Source organism: Eleginops maclovinus, chromosome 18, assembly GCF_036324505.1.
Source record: "Eleginops maclovinus isolate JMC-PN-2008 ecotype Puerto Natales chromosome 18, JC_Emac_rtc_rv5, whole genome shotgun sequence".
Lineage (NCBI taxonomy): Eukaryota > Metazoa > Chordata > Actinopteri > Perciformes > Eleginopidae > Eleginops > Eleginops maclovinus.
This window is the reverse complement of record NC_086366.1, coordinates 20,225,700-20,249,313: the sequence shown is the minus strand read 5'-3', so window position 1 is coordinate 20,249,313 and position 23,614 is coordinate 20,225,700. Positions and strand designations below refer to the sequence as shown.

At 38.1% G+C, this 23,614-nt stretch overlaps 1 protein-coding gene across 3 annotated transcripts in view; it reads right to left on the bottom strand.

Annotated features, from left to right (window-relative positions):
- nectin1b (nectin cell adhesion molecule 1b) overlaps nt 1-23,614 on the bottom strand; it is a 148,785-nt gene that overhangs the window by 4,947 nt on the left and 120,224 nt on the right. For 2 of the 3 annotated variants that reach the window (XM_063906733.1, XM_063906734.1), the window contains one exon: nt 18,358-18,459. In XM_063906733.1, the coding sequence (XP_063762803.1) occupies nt 18,358-18,459 (102 nt within the window). Of the gene's footprint in view, nt 1-13,106; nt 13,428-18,357; nt 18,460-23,614 lie in introns of those variants that run through there. The other variant, XM_063906735.1, reaches the window with a different exon arrangement.

The window sequence follows — 23,614 nt, the reverse complement described above, 5'->3', positions numbered from 1 at the left end:
TACAGAACAGAAAGAAGAGGGCCAGGGCTGAGCAGCTGCCAGCATCACAGACTCCCAATACAAGGAGAAAGGAGATCAGCTCTGAAGTCACAATTCCCAACAGCCCTTCAACCTCCCAACAAGGCAATGGTAGCACGGCCCAATTCGTCATCACCAGCGGAGGTAAGCTAGATGGTGTAAACTTATAACTAAATGTAAACAAGATGTATCATATTAGAGGAACATTTGATAAAGATGTATCCAAACCCCAGGATAACAACCACTGCTTTTTACCAAAGCACCCAACTTCAGTTTAAACGATGGGTTAAAGTAACATGTTATCGTCATGTATCAAGACATTAATCGGTGTTTGTGTTTGAAGCCAATTTTGAGGCCAAGTACGAGCAGCTTGGATTGCTCGGAGAAGGAGGCTTCGGTTCTGTTTATGCTGGGAACAGGAGAACTGATCATTTTCCAGTAAGTATGCCGTACAGATTTTCCCATCACTCATACAACACACAGTAATTCCTTCCTGCACTAACCAAAGTACTGCTAACTCTGTCCCATAGGTTGCAATCAAACACATCCCAAAAGCTGATGTGGAGACTCAGCAAACAGTGAGTGGTTTGTAGTCAGTGTTGAACTTTCTTGTTAGTTGCAGTGAAGCATGTCATTCCAAATAATTGGACAACTTCTTCTCAACAGGAAATGGTTCCTGACTTCTATCCCTGTGTTTTGTTTTGAATGTTGTGTATTTCAGGTCGTAAATGGAAAGATTTGTATGATCCCCAAAGAGGTTATCCTCATGTTGAGAGCTGGAGGTGGACCAGGGTCAGTGGGGAAATCAGCTGCCGTCTCTCTACTAGACTGGTACAGTTTGGATGAGGAGGTTCTGCTTATTATGGAGAGACCAGTTTCCTCTATGGATCTTTTGAACCACCTTAATGACAACGGTGGTGCCTTGAGCGAGGATCAGGCTAAGGTACTTAAGCTGAGCGGAGCATATTACCATCTCAGGGTATGGTGTTCTCTTCACGCTGTGCTAACCTACTGTGTCTCTGAATTTCTTTCTCAGAACATCATGAAGCAAATGGTGGAGGCAGCCATTCAAATGCTCTCTGTTGGAGTCTTTCATCGGGACATAAAACCAGAGAACATTCTCATTGAGACTCGATCAGAGGGCCTTCGAGTGAGGCTCATAGATTTTGGTTGTGGCTGCCATGTGAGGAAGACGCCTTTCACCTCATACTCTGGTACGACGTCTGGCTTCTGCTTGCGCTCTGAATTCCGCTGTTGATCTGGATTGATGACTTATTTAAATCTTCTCCTCACCCTTTGTCTGTGTATTGTAGGAACCTCTGACTACGCTCCACCAGAGTTCATCATAAAAGGGAAATACAAGGCCGGCCCCACAACATTCTGGCAACTGGGCGCGGTCCTGTTTGAGCTATTGGATGGAGAAAATCAATTCACCACCTCAGAGTTCCTTTGCAACCCAATTGAACTCAACCAGGAGCTGTCTAAAGGTAAGATGATGCCCTCAGTACCTGAGTTTTGGTTTTTATAGTGCTCTAAGCTTTTTCCTTCGACTATCCATTTGATCATTGCATGTTTCACCTTAATCTTGTTTATTAACTTTCTTTTTCTCTCTCTCAGACTGTCAGGATGTACTGAAAATGTGCTTGGCAGTGAACCCGAAGGAGCGTGCCACCCTTAGGCAGATTCAGGCCCACAAGTGGTTCAAATAATTCTCCACCACCCCTTGGTGTTGTCCTGGAAATGAGATGGGCCTTGAAATGTATTTATATATATATATATATATATATTAAAATTCAATATATATTTATTTCTTCTCCAGAATTGTTTCTTTATTAATGCTTCCAAAATATGAACAAACTAAATATTTTTTAACATTACTATTTTATCTTAAAACATAAACCTTAAAGGTAAGATGTTAAAGATATGGACAGAATTTGTATTGTAGAAATGTAATAAAGAAAATGCCATTATTAGCAGAAATCAAAGATATTTCTAAAACAGGTCTATATATTGTGTTGCAGAGATATCTACTGAAAATATTAAGTCTTGTAACCAAAAAACCACTTGTAACAAGGGATGCAATAATGAGTCATTGTAGTGTCAGTCTACCCTAAGTTGGGAGAACTAAGAATAGAACTGAACCGACTTGAGCACACACAACAAAAAAAAAGAGACGTGCATTAAATCAGTCTTCTCAGTCTGGATTTGAAATTGGATGTTATAAAGACTGAAATCATAATATTGAACATACAAAAAACTGAAGGTATTTAAAGGATTATGTTCAGTTTGGCTTATACACCTACAATAATGCCAACTGACTTTACGTTGCTATAATTTACTGTGCTCCAAACCCACTGGATACAATTCCCATATAGCAACTCAATAGCATATTTATTTGACATTCTCTAGCTGGCAAATGATCATGTTCACCAAACCCCTTTTGTAACAAAGTCTTTCTGAAAAATAATGAGATACTGATCCAATCCAAAAGGACCATGATTACATCATTGGGGCGATTTTCTCACTCATGAGCCACAGAAAATATTTTCCAACAGTTTCCAACAGTTTTACAGTCTGACTGAGTAAAACAAATGCAGCGCTCGGTTCAGTGGTTTCCATGATTTCATAAAGTAATGACTTGCTCTATCCTTCCTTGATTGAATATAAAACAACAAGACAGAAGTTGAGAGGTGCTTTCAAAGCCCAGACTTTGTAAAATGCACTTGTTTTCTTTCTTGCAAATATCAAATTTACCAAAAAAACCGTTGCAGCCCTTCATCTGTTGTCGTTTGAAGCATGTATTGTCTCTTTATGTCTTAGAAATCAATTCCCAATGCTTCTAGTGCTACTTCAAAGTTTATAATGGCCCTGAAATTCTTTTGTGGAGCTGGGTATCCCGGGATGTCACTTATCGTGCTTGTGACCTTATGTAAACTCAGAAACACGGTTACTCAGCTGTGACCTGGTCTAAAAGTCTATAGAAAAATGCAGATGTTCATGCATTTATTTTGTATCATTCGGTGCAAGCTGTTTTCAATCAAGGTACTGGCACTGGATAAGGAATGTAAAAGTGTGTTTAATTTTGGAAGTTCACAGCACACAGTTGCTGGAACAAAATTATTTCCCAATTTTGGTATAAATAAAGTATCTATGTATGTATGTATGTGTGTGTGTGTGTGTGTGTGTGTGTGTGTGTGTGTGTGTGTGTGTGTGTGTGTGTGTGTGTGTATCTATCTATCTATCTATCTATCTATCTATTACAAAGATGTAATCCACCAAAAGAAAAGGCATTCATTCATCCCACTTGAGGGTGACATGTAGTGGTCGGATTTGTATAGACAGTACTTACTGCCTTTACTACTGAAATACAATGAGGCACCAACATGGGTTTGGGGTGGATAAAGAGTAAAGTTATAAACACTACAATTTTGCAATTACATTTTTATAGATGCTGCTACCCACATTGCTCCCTGCTAATTCCTTTTAAATCACCACAAAATGCGAGACAGAAAAAACGATTGCCTTTGTGGCAGTGTAAGGTTACTTATCTCGATGTGTAAAACATGAATATAGTCACTCCAGCTCGAAGTGGTAAGTGCGTTGATTTTAGTGTTTGAGTTTTTGGAAAATAAAATAAACATTCTTTCTTTTTCAACTCATACCTGTCTATAAAGGACAAACAATGGCTGCTTTGTACAAGTGACATTAGGGTTATTGCTACTGTAGATAGTTGCAGGGTCTACCAAAGAAATTGTTGGGCAAAATGGGATCAGAATTAAATCCAAAATTCAACTCACTGCAACAAAATTAAATAATGTTCTAGCATTCAATAGTGCAAGATAGAGGAAGAAGATAATAATAATAATAATAATAATAATAATAATAATAATAATAATAATAATAATAATAATAATAATAATAATAATGTTGTTATGTGATTTATTTTTTCAAAGGAAAACAATTATAATTGATTGATCATGAAATGATAGGGGACTTACCAAAAAAAAAAAACACAACATTGACGAGTGAAACGGAATTCAGTAGTTATTCCTCAAGTATCTTTACATATATGAAACTACGACAGAGCCAACTCTGAAATGTTTTTCGACGGGGCAACTAAATCTCCAAGAACGCTTAAATCTGTGTGTCATTTTTCAACAAAAATAAAAATGCTGTTGTGTACCAACAGTATGCAGTTGGAGCGATACAGAAAACACTCAGAAAAGGCTCTTATTTGAAGTGACATGGTGAGGAATGAATGGTTAAATAAGCACAGTGGATCTCAGCGAGACGAAAAGTGATGGTGTGTGAAGGTCAGTTGGTGTTTTCACAGTGGATGACATGCGAGTAAACCTCTCCTGACACACATGCAGGAGACAGCGGAGTCAGGGAAGCTTATTTGCTTCAGGTCAAGGAAAGCTCAGAATGGAGAAAACTTTCTAGGTAGTTTTTCATTTGTTTGCTTGTTAAGAAGACCTTGGTGATTTCAAGCAAAATTAAAACCAACAGTCTGAGGAGCATTTGTTCACTAGTGTACCGGTTTAGTCAGAATATATTTAGACCTGAAACTTAAGCAAACTGCTTCAGATAAAAGTTTGCCACAGTGTATAAGGTATAGTGTAATTTTGAAAACAAATCCAATCCTACCTGTGAGTAATTCTTCAACTGGACAACTGAAAATCAAGCATGCCTATCAAGTTTAATTATTTCAAAAAACTGTGTGAGAAATATAATTTTACTTGTAGAGTGTATGTGTCTGTTATATATGAAGCTTGAGCTAGCATCTGGTTGGTTTAACTTAGCAAACTGACTGTAAACAGGTAGTCTGGCTTTTACAAGAGAAAACAAGTATACTTTGAAGCTCGCAGTTGAAGTCATTATATCTATTGTGTTTAATTGCTACAAAACGGTAGTGGAATAATGTTGTGGTTTTACGAGTGCATTGTATCAATTTTTCCCAATAAGCTTTGGATGTGCTGATTTTACAATCTAATTCAATGCTAAAATAAGTTGATAATCAACCTTTGTATTCATTTTTTTTTTAAATAAAAATGACATTATCTTATTTGTGTTTCCCATAACCTTCCTGTTGTCAACGAGTCAAATTTGACACATTTCCAAATGTTTTTATGTAGGAAAAACGTTTGTTCAGGTTTAACAGATAAAAATATAAATATATATCAGTGTTAACTAAATAAGAAAATAATTATGATCGCTTACGTTCATTTTTGGGTTTTATTCCAATGTATAGCATCTGCGGTATTCTGAGGTCAATTTTGTGAAATTAATTCTGCTTTTTTTAAGTGAGATAAAATAATAAAATAATTTTGTTTAAATTAGGTCTATTGAAGATAAATCTAAAATAAAAAAGAGTAAAACTTGTGATAATAACTCAGAAAATGTTGGCTAAAAAGATGCAAGACAGATTTGGGTGACTATTCATTCTATACACAGCATACAGTTGACAGGTAGACAGCGCAAGAGTTAATGTCTAACCATACCTTTCAAAAGGTACCGAGTACCAAGAGCGAACCAAGTTTGTAGAAGGTCTTGATGGTGTTTTTATATTTTTATTCCACAGTGAACTAACACAATAATCCCTGCAGAGATATACATTTTGTAATCCTTATATAAACAGACATAGAACAAACAAAACAAAGAAAGTTTGTTTACTTGTTTTTTGAAATGTTATTTTCATACAGCACCGTAAAAAAATACGACCACACCACATTTTTCTTAAATCTTTATCTCTATATGTCTGGGAGCCATTCCAGTGTCTGATGAATACCGACAGAGAAAAAAATTGTAAGTAGTTTAGAGCAGGGATTCCCAAAGTGTGGAGCGCGCGCTGCCGCCAGGGGGTGCGCAAGCTGCCACCAGGGGGTGCGCGAGATGAAACATGTAATGGTGGTCTGGTGTAAAAATATTACAAGGTGTTGTTTTTTAAGTGGGATTTTTCCATAGGCTACAATAAAAAACAGGAACAATAAACATTTACTTTGTAATCCCTTTTATTTTAAATAAAAAAACTATAATTTATTAGTTTTTGATAGAAACGTAGAAGAAGTCTTCTTCTACGTTTCACTGTAGCCTAGGATATATGCGCGCCAACTGGTTTAATTCATTCTTTCAAATATGATTAACTGGCTGAAATCAGGGAAACTGTCAACTGGAACGTCTCATGACAAAGTTATTTATATGGCGATAAAACAAAGCTTTGTTGCGTTTTCTTTTTTGCGTTTTCTTTGGGGGTGCGTCAACCCGGTTGGGACGTAGAAGGGGATGCGCCGCAAAAAAAGTTTGGGTTTAGAGAATACAATAAAATAATAAATTATGATGCTGAAGTGGTCTCTTACTTTGTTCCGTGGCTAATATATATATAACTATAGGCCTATTATAAGTTATGTGGATGAGATAATAAGGTGGGCTACTTCTATTAGAGAAGTACAAATGTAAATAATTCTAGAAGGCACAGTGGAGTTTGAGTACAACACATTTCTACAACTGCTGCAAGCTCAATATCTGTTTTACTGACAGCCCACCCACATTAAGGTGTAAGTGTATACGAGAACAACTCACTATGCACAGTCGTTTTTTATACATTAAATAAAACTCACAAACAGCCAGCTGTCAGAATAAAAAACATTTCTGAATTGCTTTAAGCCATCTTTGTTCATTCTAACCCTGAGGGCACCAAAGTTGGATATTTTCAAATCCAACACATTGGGGCTTTACATTTCTCCAACCTCGTCCTTGGCCGTGTCTGTAATTTCAGGAAAGTTCAGCCTGTTTGTTGTCTTCTTGTACGCACAGAAAGACATGGTAAAACTTGCTTTTTTGAGAAATATCCTTTAAAGTGGGTGCCTCCATCTGCTTGTGTGCCAATTGGTAACTGCTGGAGTTTGACCATAAAACATTTTTTTATGACTGAAGACTTTGTACCTTAGGGTGATGTACAGCAAAAGTTAAGCTGAATGTGTTTTTTTTCCTAAGCTTTCTACACTTTTTATCATCAAACTCTGGGCAGCGGTACAAGGATTTTAGTGATTTAGAATAATGGTCTATCTGAAGACATACAGCATACTTACTTTGAAAGGTACATCTAATGCGTAGAGTCATTAATGTATGAAGAACATTTTCTTCTTTTAGACTAAATAAATGAAAGAAGCATAAGGCAGGAATGTAATGTAAAGTTATACACATCTTATTGTCCTATGCAAAAAAAAGGTAAATAAAGGGAGGAGCGCTCTGGCCTTCTGGATGTTAAAAATAATGTAAGGAATAGGGATTGTTTAAATAGTCTGGCACTAGGCCGTTGTATAGCTCAGTGTGTAGAGCAGGCAGCGATATACTGGGGTATGAGGTGGACCCAGGTTCGAATCCAGCCACAGTCCCTTTGCCGCGCGTCTTCACCTCTGTCTCCCCGTTTCTGACCTACACTGTCACTGTATTAGGGCCCTTTCATTGTCTACGCAAGCTACGCGGACGCATTTGTAAACGCAAGGTTCACGCGCGTATTTTTAGGACATACAGAACGCGCGACAGTTGCTGCGCTGGGCCTTGTCAGACGCGATACACCGCTCGGGTGTAGCAGAGTCTCCGGTGACTTGTCTCTCTGGTAGAAAAAAGGAAAAAGGCTCCTAACCCTAACCCTAACCCAGCCAGCCCGCCAACGACATCACTTCCTGTAAGGATGATGACATCACTCCCTGTAAGGAAGACGACGCTGAGCTCGGCGCCGCCGCTGCCGCCTCCTCCTCCTCTTACTTCACCATGGAAACAGACTAAATGAATCCTCAAGGTTTAGATTAATTTTACGGTAATAAGGTTTTTCTTTGTGCCTCATTTCGTTTCTCCTAAATCGCCAGCAGCTCGATGTACTCAGCAAGCCAACCGAGACGAGAAAGTACTGCGGGGTAGCCGAAACTCAGCCGCCATTTTTTGCTGCCTGCTTCCACTTTTTCTGGGCTCGCACGAACCAGTCTATCATCTGCTTTCACTTTTTTTTTTAATGGTATCAACATCGATATCTAGGTCCAGTGCTATTTCTCGCCATGCATTTTCAACTGCGTTTCTATCTGAATGTGAAGCGCTCGCAGTGTCATAAAGATGCTGGTGCACACAAACTAATTCACAGAGACACTCCTCCTTGTCAGCCATGGTTGCTATAGTACTTCTTCTGTTAATAGCTATTTAGTACAGTACAGTACAGTACAGTAATTCTCATCAGCGCCCCTATCGGAAACGCGTGAAATGGCAGTCGCGCTTGCGTCGCGTTACAAAAATCTTGACTACACATTTTGCTACGTAAGTACGTGTCAAACCCTCCTTGCGTAGCTCGATGCGTTCGCGTCCGCGTAGCTTGCGTAGACTATGAAAGGGCCCTTAAAGGCACTGGTTGCCCAAAAAATTATTTAAATGAAAAAAAAGTCTGGCACTGAAAAAGCAGACGGAACAGCTAAAAGCCTGGACTGATCCCACCAGAACTCTCTGAAAGTAAATATGAACTGAAGTGACGACAGACGCTGATTGAAAACATCGACAGTTCACTCTCCAGCTTTAACTTTAATATCCTTCCTTGTGTTTAACACTACACAGACACAGATGTGACGTGTGCTGACAGAGAGAAGCTCACTAACATCTGGAGCAAAAATGCTGTTTCCACTTTACAGGATGAACTAAGATTGTGTGTTGTCACATGATTGGAGTTTAACGTGTGTTTCCCTTGTGTGATCTTTTATTTTTTTAGAGAGACGTTGCAAAAACAAAAGTTCCTATATGTCTTTTAATGTCACTTTCGTTGTCAACACTCCATTGAGATGTATTTCAATACAGCAGCTGTATTGTTGACAAATGATGGCAGTCATTTAATGTTAAATGATCACCCTTCCGTTAGTATCATTTAAGAAACCAACTGGATGAGGCAGAAGTGGTATCTACTGTATATCCGTACATTTACCTGTGTTGCCTTTTGAATTTCTCAACACGAAGGCCTGATTTAACTAAAGAGACTTGTGGCGAGTGACTTTGTTTTGCTTTGTTGCACTATTCATAGGAAGTTGTTTGGTGATATTGGGCCACTGGTCACCATTGATCCAGTAGCAACATGTAGCTGAACAGTTATGGACCCTGTTGGTTAGATTATTGCCTGTGATGTCACAAGTCACATCTGCCCAAATATCATCAAAAGATGAGTCAAAAAGTAATCTAATTTATAAAACCTTAAACTTCCTTTGGACAAAATGTGCATTCATGATGTTAATTTAATTCCACTTGCAAATGAATGATATATCTCATCCTGCTTAATTGTCACTTTTCCTATGTTCAGATCTCTTGTCTGCTCAAACACAACCAAAAGTCTTTAAAACTATCAAAGAAGACAGCATCTGGTGTTCTATCCAAGTCTTGTTTCTACCCGATCATACACAGAACTGTAACAGGAAATTAAACAGATTTGAGTGCAAAGAGAGAAAAAGGTATACTCAAAATAGATTTTACTTTGATACCAGTTTGCTACCTTCTGTCTGTCTTCAGGCGTAGTGTTTATTCTGCCATACAACACTCTGCAAACATCGTCCATTCAGCTTTCCCAGCTGCTTACACAGCGGGAACCGAGAAGACAGCAGATTCAAAATGTTTTTTTGGAAGATTCAACAATTATTCAAACAGCAAACAACAGAAGGCTACAGGTGCTTATCTTTGTGTGATTTGGAGACGTTATTTTAATGTAAACGCAGCAGTACCTGTGGCTTTTCTACTCTGTTGCTAAATTGCAAGTGCCAAAAAAAAATACCCATTACAGAATTGAGTTTAGGCCAGTTTTGCCTCTGTTTCTCTTTCTGTCAGATCAGACTTCCTCTTACTTGCTGGGGATTTATTTTTTACTTTGTAGACATTAAAGCAAAAGAGGACAAGATGAAGTAGTTCTCACATGCATACATTTGAAACTGAGGGTTAATCTAAATGAAATCTGGCTCACCTTGAACTCATTTCTAAGCAGCAGTATGTTGAATAGATAGCCTAACCTTGGAGAAGTTTGGCCCAAATAAGTTCTCATATTTGATAAAGTAATAACTCCGTCAAAGCAAATGGATGTTGGATAAATAGAAGCAGGCTATGATTAACAGTTGGCTGATTTACTTCACTGATTATCTTTAAGTCACTGACAAGAGGTGAATAAAAGCATAAATCAAAGAGTAAAACAAGGATTTGCAGCTTGGATATGAGCCAGTGGTTCAGTGTTTGGCTCAGCAAACAAAGATTTCATTGAATGGTGTAATGTCGTGACTTGAGCCAGTGAAAACAAAGCAAATTGCCTTTTAACAAACAGGCAATGTCAACAGGTGATTCTCACAGGGGCTTTATGTTGGAACTCCTGCTGCTACAGCACACCATCAATCACAGAGTTGCTGACTGAACAAAATCAACATTTATACATCTTTTTCTCAGAACTGTTCTGTGTAATCTGTTGTTTGAGTATGTCTTCAGATCAGATTTCACACAGTCTTTCCGTCCCTTTCTCGGGGTGGAAAACTTGATTATAGTATATAAATATTGAAGACATGTTTGTCATGCACAAGTTTTTATGTAGATTGACAGAGGCGCTATAAATTATAAATGCCTTCATTCTTCTACTTTTGGAAGGCATAATAATATCACTACTGTAATGTTTGGAAAGTTAACGCTTGTTGTAATTGACTTTTACCAAATGTATATTGTCCTAAAAATATAATGATGATTTAAAACGAGGGTTTTCTTTCACTAAAGATAATGTCTGCTGTTAGAAAAGAAAAAAAAGTTATTCAAATATTTTAAGACCCAAATATAGAAAGCATTATGTTTCACTGAGAACTTTTGGAAGACTTATAGGAACTTTCTCGACAAGCAGCTGCCAAAAATGTAAGTCTCGGATGATAGCAGTTTGTGCACATAGTTTTGTATTGAAGCTATTTAAATATGCTACTTTGCATGAGTGAGTGAAGGTTATGTAAAAATGACCCTTGTTTGTCTATTCATTACTCAACATCATAATAATTTGACTCCCATGGAAGCTTAAATACATGTAAAGACAAACAAGGCCACAAAAAAAGGCATCTTTCCCATCTTGAAATCCTTATGTCCTATTAAATACTCAATTAATTAATTGTTGAAATAGGCAATAAAGGGAAGTCTGCAAGCTGGTCCTGGCAGTTGACTACACTTCACTGAAGAAAGTCCCGAGATAAACAATCGGGTAATAATAATGGTTTACAGTATTTTACCTTCTGACATTTTTGATGTCTGTCTGATGTGTTTTTAAATATAATAAATAAGCTTTTTTAGAGGGAAATGTTCTCATATTTTTGTACACATATACCCTATACGTAGATGTGGGAAAGTGTATTGTTGTCAGTCTCCATTTACTGATGTGTACTCGCAGGGAACAAAGCAATGAAACGTTACTCTACATTCTAAAAATAAATGATGTGCCTTGGCTGACTGAAACATTTGTGTTGTTTTTCTGCTTTGTTGTGCTGTTATTGCGCTGAACAACAGAGGAACTTGTTGACGACAACCATGTCATTATTATTCATCAAGCACATCAAAGGATCTTTCATTGTACTGACAGTTATGTGTTGGTCGATAATGGTTCATTGAGAAATGGCTTATTTATCATTATTGTCACATTAGGTCAACTAATCATCACAAATGAGATCATTAAAAGTGAGTAAGGAGGAAATAGTCTCCTGGCAACCATGGCTCGTTGTTCGGTAAGGTGGACTACGGTTTATTGTCTCTTTTGCTTCTTTTAGTGTGAAGACAAAAAGAGTTGCTGCGTTGATAAGCATGTTTACTATCCCATGTTTTCGGTGGACTGTGCACAATCCAGAACGCATCTACTGTTATCATATATAGTGCTGCAGTTAGCTGTAACAATCTATCTAAAATGTCCATGTTCATCCCTCTGGGGCTATTTATAAAAATTGTTGCAATCTTGTATTTTTGAGTGGCTAACAGGCTTTTGCAAAAGAGAAACCTTTTTTATGTGACAATTTTAGCAATAGTATCCACTTTTGAGCAATTTCTCTAGTATTTTAAATGATCTGCAACACTAATTGGCCTGCCAACAAGTAAATTGGTTGTATAGGTCTCAATTCTTCTCAAAGACTTAAAACTTTCCAGAGGAAAAATAAGAAGCACTGTTCTCTTTATACTGTGGTGTATGCATATTTTATTTAATTATATACAACTGCAACTATCAGTTATGGATAAGATTGTATTAAGCATCATGCAATACTATATTTTATGTCTACATTTACTCCCTTGAGGACATTGCTTAAATTAAAACAGAATTGCTGCTTGAGTATTTCAGTAACACATCTCAGTAGGTCTCCACAATTGCATCGAGAAAAAATTGCTATAGGAACCAGTCAAACCATTCTAGCAACAAGGCGATTATATCCCCCTTGGCTGTGTGTCTATAATGAACTGTATTTGTGTGTGATGGAAGGATTTCTCTGCTGTCAAGTTCAGAGGAGATATTAGAGTGGCAAACCTGTAGATGAGAGCTTGCCACCAATCAGGGTTCTCAAGCGTGGCATAATCACTTGAGAAACACATTTTGTTTGTGACTGTTGGGGGATTTAAAAAAAAAAATGTCTTCAATGTTTTCCACCTTCATTGTTGTTGAAAATCAGCATTACATTACTAAACATTCTAAAGATCTGTCTTGGTGCAATTTCGTGAAAAGCACAATCCTTGAATATGTTCATGCAAAAGACTCATGCAGCTAATTCGCCCACAATGTGGACAACAGCAGGGACTGTTTGCATGGCAGACACTTTCTCTAGATCTCTCTATGATCAGGATTCATGCAAACACAGAGTGAAAAGAGGATGAAATCATTTCAATAGTTTTAAATATTTTCTTTTTGCCAGTGAGTCATATTTTACATGACATTTTCTTAAAGCATTTATACGGCTGATCTTTTGATTGCTTGCGTGATTAGATTTAGGTTTTAGTACACGCCTCTGCCTCAAGTGCTTTTTTCTGTAGCAATAATAACCTGAAAAACCTCTGCCTCAATCCAACTCTCTGCAGAGCCGCGAGGGTAGAATCAAAAGAAGGCCAGGACTCAAAGAGGAAGATAGACAAGGGGATCCATGTGGAGCAAATAAAAAGGGGAGGTTAGAGTACATGAGAGGGGGGTGAACGAGGGGAAGGAGTGCATCAGTCTGTGTACCTTGAGGCCAGAGTCTGAGGGGAAAGGCCTATAATGGCATGCGCTAGTGTGAGCTAGGCTGGATGGTTGCATACTCGACAAGGTCCCCAGGGCCAGTGTGAGCAGAGCTTCGTGGGCTGGGAGAGGAGGCCAAAGCTGCAGTATCCAGCTCCGCATACTGGACATCACAGTCCTTGTGGCCAGAGTTCTGGAGACAAGAGAGGCGAGAGGCGTGTGAGGAGTGAGGCAGCCAAAAATATGAGAGAGCTTGAGAAAGGCAGATTGACAGACTGGCTGAGAGATAGAAGGAGAGAGTGGCAGTCAGACAGATGAGAGAGAAAAAAAAAATCAAGATCTGACGGCCATGGGGACATTTTGAGTTTGTGAGCAGCAGTGTTAGAGACGAAGGCAAATGTGAAAGCAGGGAACATAAATAAAATGTCAGTGTATGACTGAATGTGACAGGTTGAGGAGAAAATGGAGATGTTGCACAGATGATGCAAAGAGAACCAAAACAGTCAGACAGAAATTAATACAGGACCAGGAATAAAAGGTTAGGAAGGAGGAAGGACTTGGTTTGCATGCAATGACATTCGTTAAGATTCAGAAAATAGCCCAATACAAGTGTTCAAAACCTTTCCATTCAGTTACACTGTGTTTATTCAGATTTGTTTTTATAATTCTGTTGCTAGTGTGCGTTTCTCGGAAATCGTGCACTACTCAGAGTTGATGGGCATGAAACCAGATTCAAACAAAAATAATCGCTGTAACTAAACAAGTGTGTTGCAACAAATGCTTGGATTATGGTCAACGCATGTATATAATCTTTCAGAAAGACTATGAAGACATTATTGTGTACTGGCTGTAACCAAAGTTACTAAGCAGCACATTGAGCTATTTACACAACCCGTCAGCTGTCCATTCATGGAAATGTTGCTTTGAAACTGGAATACCATCATGCATGTAAAAGGAGACAAAGACCTTCATTCAACATGTGAGCACTGTGCAAACACCAATGATTGGCCAAATGATTGACTCGATGAGCAATTGGCCATGTGGATGATTGAGTAAATGCACTTAATGGGGGATCAATAAATGACAATGACAGCGTTCAGTCCGGTTTATCTAATTCCTAAACAATACTTCTCAGATTGTTTTGTTCTGCTCTTGGGAGGAGGCATTGGGTCAAAAATCACTGACAAGACAAGCATAGACATATGTGTGTTTATTCAAGTTACTGAACAAGGAATGTTAGAATAAAAATAAAATAAATAAAAACAAGATTGGATGCACAATTTGGATTTTTCCTTTTTTAATCAATTGGATAATTGCCCGCTTTTCTTGGCTGATAACGTAGAAATGTATAATAAGTCTCATTTAATATATATATATGATATGATATGTCACAGCAGTTTCTTCTATCTTCCTTAGACTTTCCCACAAGTTGAATCCACATTTAACTAACACATCCAGCTGCTAAAATATTCACTTCCTTAGAGAGACAAGTGGCTGTCTCTCTTTAACCTTTGTTAATTTTGATGTTTAGCTTATAATGACCATTTATGCAAGTTTTCAACATTGACACCACTGTAAAGTAAATTGCCTTGTTGTATGCAGTTTGTCCCTCTGGCAAGATGTTTTCCAATATCCTGTAATGTAGAATTTGATTGGCTGTTCCCCTTCTTCCTTCCCTTTAAGAATCTGGTTTAATGTTTGATTGGGGTCAGATCCTTGTACTACATTGGTTGTGCAGATGATCTGGCCTCCAGCTGGAAATTGATTCTGTTAAATGCTCTGCTCTTTATTAAATAACCCAACTTTGAATTGTAGCTTGTAGATTTGTTCTTTTATTACCAGAAGGTGATTAAGCGTGGAATGTCCACGACAATACCAATAATATATACATTTATATTCTAAAAAAGGCTTACCTGAAGTGAGCAAAGAGGGTTGATTTATTGGTCCAACGATACAAAATCCAAATCACATTGTTTAACACAAAAACCATAGGAACAGTTCCTACTTTTTTATATTTCAATAAAAAATGATTCTGGGAATGTACTTCAAAAAACTCTTTATTCTATTTTTATTTAATTTGAGTTGTTTTGCTTTTTTGTTATGATTTATTTATACTCCCTGTAAAAACCTTGAATTTGTATTCTCATTTAGTCACAGAACTTTAAATGATTTGATGATTTATTTTAAATAAACCGACTGCAGATGGATGTTAACAGTGTTGATGGACTGACATGTTGTTTTATGAAAAGCAAAACAAAGTGCTTTCTCTTCCAGCACAAAGGATTACAAATGGCAGTTAGAATGCACTGATGTTTATGAAACCAACAAACAAGAATAAGAGATGGATAAAGTCAGGAGTTGAAGTATAAAAGACACATTTTCCAATACAAAAGGCAACAGTTTGAGGAGTATACCATAATGTACTGCTTTGTTTTATTCTTCTATTCTGACAGTAAAAAAAAAACAGCATAAGAAACTTAGGGCCTCTATGTTGGTGTGCCTGCTTGTTCCTGGTGATAAAACCAATGGAGCGATACAGAGAAGTTATGTGACTGAGTAAATGCAAAGCAGAGATGTCAGCCCTCCTGTATCTAACAACCCTCTCAGGACGGATCGTAAGGGGTGTGAGGGAGGAAATGGAAGGAATGACACCTGTTTGCAACCCCCTCCCCCACATATTGCAATAATGTACCTTATTTCTATCTGAGAAAGAATTACACAGGTAAGATTGAAGTATTAACGGAATTTCATGTTAATAATTTAAATCTACTGTGCAATCTCTCAACCGTCACATATTCCCCCTGCTCTCAGACCCTGCGCTCGCTGGATATTTAAATATGTGGAATATTTGTCATGACCAGAGTGCAATCAGGGGGAAAATTACAGCCACATCGCATTCAAAATTGGAAGGTAGTGTTTTGCCCCTAGAGAATCATCATTAGTAACACTCGTCGCTCGGCAGTCAATGCATGTCTCTCACAAATAGTGTTTTGAAAAGCTCCCTGATTCCATTTTCATCTTAAAATCAGTCTTAAACTTCAACTTAAGTTGGATGTTATCAGACAGGAAATACACAAGATGAAATCTACCCAGTTTGTGTCCCACTCGAAGGAATATCAAAATTAAACATCTGGTTCCGTTGAGTCTGGAGTAAAGGATGATCCTGAATTACTGAGCAGAAAATCTAATTCAATTGGTCTGGCAGAAAATAGTTCTAGTAATTGAGTTATTCCTGAAAAATGGAGACAAGATGAGTCATATAAGAAATGCAAAGAAGGGTTTAGAAAATAAAAAGCATGGCTGACATATGGCTTGGCTAATAAATGAAAACAGGAAGCATTCAGGTCATCAAAAGCTCCAGTAAAGCACAACCGTTATGGAATATTTGGGTGATGCTTACGATAAAGTTTAGCCAGAGTTGAGTGCATCACTTTCATGTTGAAGAAAAATGTAACTTCCACTAAACACAGCAATTTACATCAAGCCAAAAGTTATTCAACAGACCAACAATCCAGATAAATACACATGAAAAAAAGCAAAGTAAATTTAACTGAAAAAAATCAAGTGGCCATTTGCCTTTTAAATTAAATATCTAAAACGTTTGTTGACTGATAGTTTGTTCTCATGTTAGGTTTCAAAAACAGCCATGGGAAAATGAGAAGGACACATTTAGTATTTATTACGAGTACGTAGGTATTAAGTATTTTCTTTTTATCAACAACTCCTATCCAAAGACCCATAAATGTAACTTAAAGAAGGAGTTATTGGACATTGTTCTAACCTAGGATGAATATATCTATTAATATCTATTGAAAATGACAATACTTCTTAGTAGGGTAAATGGACTGCACTTATACAGCGCTTTATCGAGTCTTTTCGACCCCTCAAAGTGCTTTACATACTACAAGTCATTCACCCATTCATACAGAGTAGTACACCTTGTAGGGAACTCACTTTCATACACATTTATACATGTTTGCCATCAGGAGCAACTCAGGGTTTAGTATCTTGCCCGAAGATACATCGAAATGTTGACTGCTTGGGCTGGAATCGAACCCAGAACCTTCTGGTTGAAAGACGCCAGCAATTACTCGCAGCCGCAGTAGGCTGGATCAGTTCATTGGTGTTTTGCATTTTTTTGTTTTGTTGATACTAAGAAAATACACAACATCAAGTCTACCCTGATTGTCTACTAAAAGATAAGTTAATTTCACTGAACTGAAACTGTAAAGCCTTTCACTAAAGACTTTACAGTTTCAACAGCTTGATAGCAAATGCTGTAATCCAACGTAAACCCCACAGTAATCCATTTCTGCACATTGTCTCTATGGTCCCTCTTCTTTCTCATCAATAGAAGAGATTTTCTATTTTTCAGATAACATGAAACTTACCTTCACATTGCAGGTGGTGCTACTAATTTAAAGCAGGTTGATACTGTATGATATCTCTGCCACAGCAAGCGTTGACACAGCAACACACAGGCTTACACATGCAAACACATTCCCTAAGAGTCCAAGATGGGTTTTTTATTGTCTTTATCTCAAAGCCGAGACTCCAGCCCAAGCAAATAAAGCCCTGCAAAAAACAATAAAGCATCTGCGCCACTGAGGTAGGCTCGCCGCAGTAAGCAGAAGCATCTGACACAAGACGGCAAACACTTCATAGTCAACAGTTAACACTCAGGGGGCGATGATACACTGTCGAGCATCGCCCTGCAATTTCTCTGCACCAGTTGCCATGCAAACACATAAGTAATTACGAGGGATTAGAATAGGTGGGGGGGGAGGGGAGGGGTAAGCAGAGGGTAGAGTGGGTGATGAGTGTCGGGGTCAGAGTGTGAAACAGTCCACACACACACAGGGAGAGAGGGTGACAGCTGGCCCAGGTTTAGATAGAAAAAGGTGAGGAGTTCAGATTCAAAAGATGACATATGGAGCTTGGTCAAAGCTCTGAAAGCAGCTACATGTAAGACTCTCAGTGACATTCAGGTTGTTTTGCAACTGTAAATCCATTCTCAGGTAAGAAAGTCGCACCAGCATATTACGTCTGGCCGCTGGTTGCGACTGTGGATGAACTCTTCATACAGAAGCTCCTTTGAACACGCTCGTGGCATCACTACTCACCAGCTTATCAGTGAAGGGGGTCGACTCAGAGGGCGCCATGTCGTAATAAGGAGGCTGGAGAGGAAGCTTCTGCATTTCCTCATCCTTGTCCAGATGAACCACCTACAGGAAACACCGAGAGCTCAGCAAGAATCGTAATGAGCTCCAGAGGTCCACAAAGCAGGCATGACAACCAGTTCATACTGGAGCCGCTTCACAGCCCTCACCCCCGGTTAACCCTTCATTTCTAGCCCTTCGTTAAAGCTGCTACCTTTGTTGCGTGAGTTCAGAGCTACGACACTCCAGCAGCAGAATGGTACGTTTTGACTTAATTTGCCCCCATTTGATTTTCCATCGCTAATGAGAAGGAACAAGATGTGAAATCTGACAAGCTTGACAACAGTTTGAACCTAAAAGTGCTCCGCTGAACTATAAACGCACAATCAAAGTTATTTTGTCAACTGAATGACTTCCATATCACACTAAAGGTATGATGCAAACTTTGGAAATAGTGGAGCAGAAATGTAAAGCCGCATGAGCCGGCTGTGCAGGAGGAAATAGTGCAGGGACTTTAAATCATACAGGAAGGAGACATGTTAACAACACAGTGCATTGCAGGTTCATTACAGCAAGGCAATCACAGGCTGTTAGTATCGGATGAAGCTCCTTGAAACCACCTTTATGTTCATGGTGTGAAATAATACCGCACTAAAAGAAACATACAATATTGACTTTCTCAACATCATCACAAACTGGATGTCCTCTCGATGTAAAATCCCAGTTTACTTTGCAGGTTTCTTTTAATGGTTGGACGTCTCGGAACTGAAATGTTGAAATTTGGACTCACCAGCAAAGACGCCTTTGTATGGAGCTTTTCTACCATTGTGCCTTAGATATGTTCTCAGTGTGTGAGGTTTTAAAACTGGACTGCAGAGGTTTTTAAGTGACAAATAATTAAATCTGTCAAATGTGCAGTATGTGCCCTGAGGAAGCCTCTTTTTTTTATATAAATTTAGAGTTATAACGAAATATTATGGATATTTTGTGCCGTTATTTTATATGCAGACGACTGTGGATTTTCCTGTGTTGAGGTTTATTATTGTTTTGATTGATATCGAGTAATTATATTGATGTAATTTGCAGGCGTGATTTTGGCACTTTAATTTAGGACAGGTGAACGGGTCTTCGCTATGAGTGGAAGGGCAAACCATTTTCAACTGCATGATAAAAGCTACACACGATACATTAAACACCATATGGCTAGGAAAATTCGGCTGGAAGTTATACATTTTGATCTACTTTTTTCTCAGTTTTATTTTAAGTAAACATGACGGTGGATGATCAATGTGTCTGCTCACAACATGCCTTCTGCACCAAACTTCAAATAAAAAACTATTTCAGGAATAACAGGTGTTTATAAATATTACATAAGGTCTCAACCCTTGGTTTTATATTTTGAATGTGAGAATATAAAGCAAAGAATATACTGCTTTAGGTCAACTTTACAACAGACTTGCAGAGAAGGTAATAAATGATAAGATATGGAAACTTTATTTGAATAGTTAACAATGAAGAGCAGGTTTTTTTTGTTGAAAAATATAGTATGATGGCGCCAACTTCACTTCTGGCCAAAATAATGCGTTTGAGCGAAGCAGAAAATAATACGTTTTTTTACGTCTTGAGTCATATATTGCACCTCAAATAACAAATAAATCCCCAGTTACTGTCTCACAGCCTGCTGCCTGCCACTCGTCCACTGGCAGATAGATTGGTCATCCATCCCCTATTTATTCGGAGCTCCGTAAAAACAAAGCCGTCTATTCGACACGATTTTCATATTTTCCGAGTTATTATTCAGTTTCTGACCAACAGAAATATTATTTTCTGGCATCTCTTTAACATTTTACGGCTAAAATCCACATCTTGATATAAGGGCGCATGGCGAAAGTAAGAGGTGGCAGTGCCCTTGTTCCCCGGTTTACACTAAACCCTGAAGAACTTATGGCATATTTTCTTGTAAACATGTCCCAGTGTTTTTTCTTACTATTCTAATTTAGAATTTTTAAGGAGAAGCTATTAAGTTTTGTGCGGCATAAAAGAAGAAGTGTATCAGGGAGTGAAGCACTTTGGGGCGGTGAAGTGCTTAGCTATAATTTTCCTTCAACAGGCCGCTGTCTTTAAACTTACTGCGCAGTCTAATTGATCTGTCAATCTCTGTCATAATCACAATGCAAAGTTTGATGCCGCTGAAAGCTGAGTGGCTTTTAACGGTTCTTAAGGTAGGGCTGTTCCCAGCAGGCTCTACACACCTTTCACCACATGAAGGAATTCATTAATTTACAAATGAACAGAATTTTCATGTTCATATTGCACAATGAAAGGAAAAAGCAGTGAATTAAAAAAAATCAAAGTCATCCTTGAACAATGAAGTTATCAACGTTATAAATGTGAGTGTCATATAATAGATGTCGGAACAATGCCTTTCCTCTCCACACTGTTAAATATGAGGCATCAGGAAGGCTGCCCAATGTTGTTTGATGCCCATTTGTCTTACACTTCAATAAAATAGCTGTTGAATTTCAGTGAATATGCACTTGGTTGGGGTGAGCATTTCCATTTTTCTCACATCTTAAAGACAAAGAAGTTTAGAGCTGAGCGACGCTGTGCTGAGCATTGATTTTTATATTCAATTAGCTAGAGGAAACATTAGGACCATAAAGACATCGCCCTCCTGGATGTCATCTGTTCGTCTCTTGGAGTTCTCCTCACAGCAGCTTTCACTGAGCGTGGTGATGCAGCGGGCGCAGATGTTGTTACTTTGGCTGTGTTGCCAGTTTTGCTCTGTGCATTGGGCAACGATGAAACCATGATACTGCCAATTTCCTCAGGCCAGCCGAGTTACCTAGCAATCTTTCCTGAAATAAAGCTGTAATATCAAACTTTTACAGGTTCATAATCAATAGTATGATATACCTGACTGTTTGGATTTGTATTTCTAAACCAAATATAATTGTGTTTGCATTGATATGCAGGCTGTTTCGGAATGAGAGCCGGGGCTCAATATCATCCACTCAATATTCATTGTTTAAAATAAAGATTTGTCATGAAAGACTCGTCAAACCTGGCGGGGTAACTTTTTGTGTGCTCGTCCTAAATAGAACAAATTCAAAAGCTAGCAATTAGTTCTAACATCTTAAACAACAAAAATAAATGTGTTTTTATTACAAATTGTAATTTTGTTGTAAAAGCAGCTGATCAAAATGATTGACATGTCTTGGGCAGGGAATTGTCCATCTGATAGAAGAAAGATGAGACCAAAAGAGTGATTTTAGGTTCATGATTTAAAGTTTTATTTGAGATTTCTCTTTAAAAAGTGTTGACAGATGTGTCCTGCATGTGAATATATAAAATGTTGCTCTGCACATGCCTACTTGTGTTACAGGGAAGCTTATCGTTTGCATCAGTGATGATTGCTCATTCATGTGCATCATGAACCTTCTGTGATATTCCTTTCTCTTTTGCTTACTCTTATATTGCCGGATATAAGCTTGCCGAGTGTGCAGCATTTTAAAGCACCAACATACACAGATGTAAACACAATTAATCGAGTGTCTAATGAAACATCATGTCCACTAATCTGTAGTGAAGGTAGCATTAGCTACCTGCTCCAGAGGAGGAAGGGCACATTACTTTCCACTCTCTGCCCAGACGTCCAGGAGTTCGACCTTGGAGCTATAAAGAGTATCACAAAGTTGGATTTAAAATCTCAGCAGGGCTGATCAAGGCAGGCAAACTCTGTGATTGGATGAATCTTCAATTATTCACATTCTAATAATTCTTCTTTCTTTTTTATCTGCACAATTTGAAATGGCCAATTATTTCGTGCCACAGTCCTTGACTAAAGGTTTTAGAACGCTCCCTTCGCCACACTTTACCCAAAGTTTGATGAGAACATATTATTGTACTTTTTTCTTTGTGATATGGTTGAAAACCACAGCATGCTGGGAAAGGTTGGGGCTAAACCAGTGATTCCTGGGAATTATAGTATATAGTAATGATTCTAATGCAATATAAATAAAACGTGATGCTTTGACACCTGAAGACAAGATCTATAGTAAATTATGTGTGCAGTGCATTAATTCTGCCACACAACTACACACATAATACATTGTGTTGCTCACTAGAGATGTGACTCATAATGAATTGATACATTATAAGGAGGTGAACTGCCGCTTTAACTTCTCTTAAGAGACGTATGTCTCTTTTAAGACACATACATTGCACTGTCCCAACCCGATGCTACTGGTTTAATTTGAACACAATAGACACAACACTATTCTTTTTTTGCAATACAAGAACTCAACATATTTTATATTTGCAGGATATAATGTAATATGCCGCCATACAAAGGCAAACTACTGAGACTTTACAATGAGACCGTTATGTTATTTTAATAGGTTCATATTTTCTTATTTCCAGATTTTTTTCAACACAATACTTTAAAATATTTCCCAAGCTGTGAGCACATGAAATATTTATTATAATTATGAGTATATATTCTATAATTTAAGGAGGGTGTAACATGTGTAATGTTAATGCTGCAGCCTGTCTGTCCGTACACCGAACAGAAGCACTGCTGAGGATTAAACACGTCTTTGCCGTGGTGGTGAGTGTCTTGCCTCCTCGCCCCAGATCAGTGATCTGAGAAAATTGTTTTCAGTAGATTCTCCTCACTAATCCGCTCGATGTTGAAGTTTCAGTTTGTCTCTGACTAATAATAAAAACTGCTCATTTGAATTACGTAAAGACATATCTCAGGGTGGAAAAAACAAACAAACGCTGCTGTGATGAGGCACTTCATCAGATTTGAGAGGTACTTAATCTATGGCGCTCATTTTTAAGGGCATCATGTCTTATATCAGACAGATTCTGCATGATCACCATGAGAACAACAGGGGCTGACTATGATAATGATTTATATCCAGAAATAAAAACTTCCCAGCACAAACAACAACCTACTATTTAATATTTATGCTGCAGTTTGAGGTCAGTATTTCCGTGTCAAAGTTGACCCACTTACCATTACTTTACTTATTAAGGTGGAAATTAATTAGCGTCTGATTGGTAATTATATTGCTGGCTTCACTTGGAGAAGAAGTCATTGCTATATTTAGTTTCCAAGCACTCTGATATCTAAGTGCTTTAACATGGATTGTTGGAGGAACTCTGTGGCAAGTGCAGCTTGCAGCTTTGTGTGAGAAATAGCGTACAACACGAG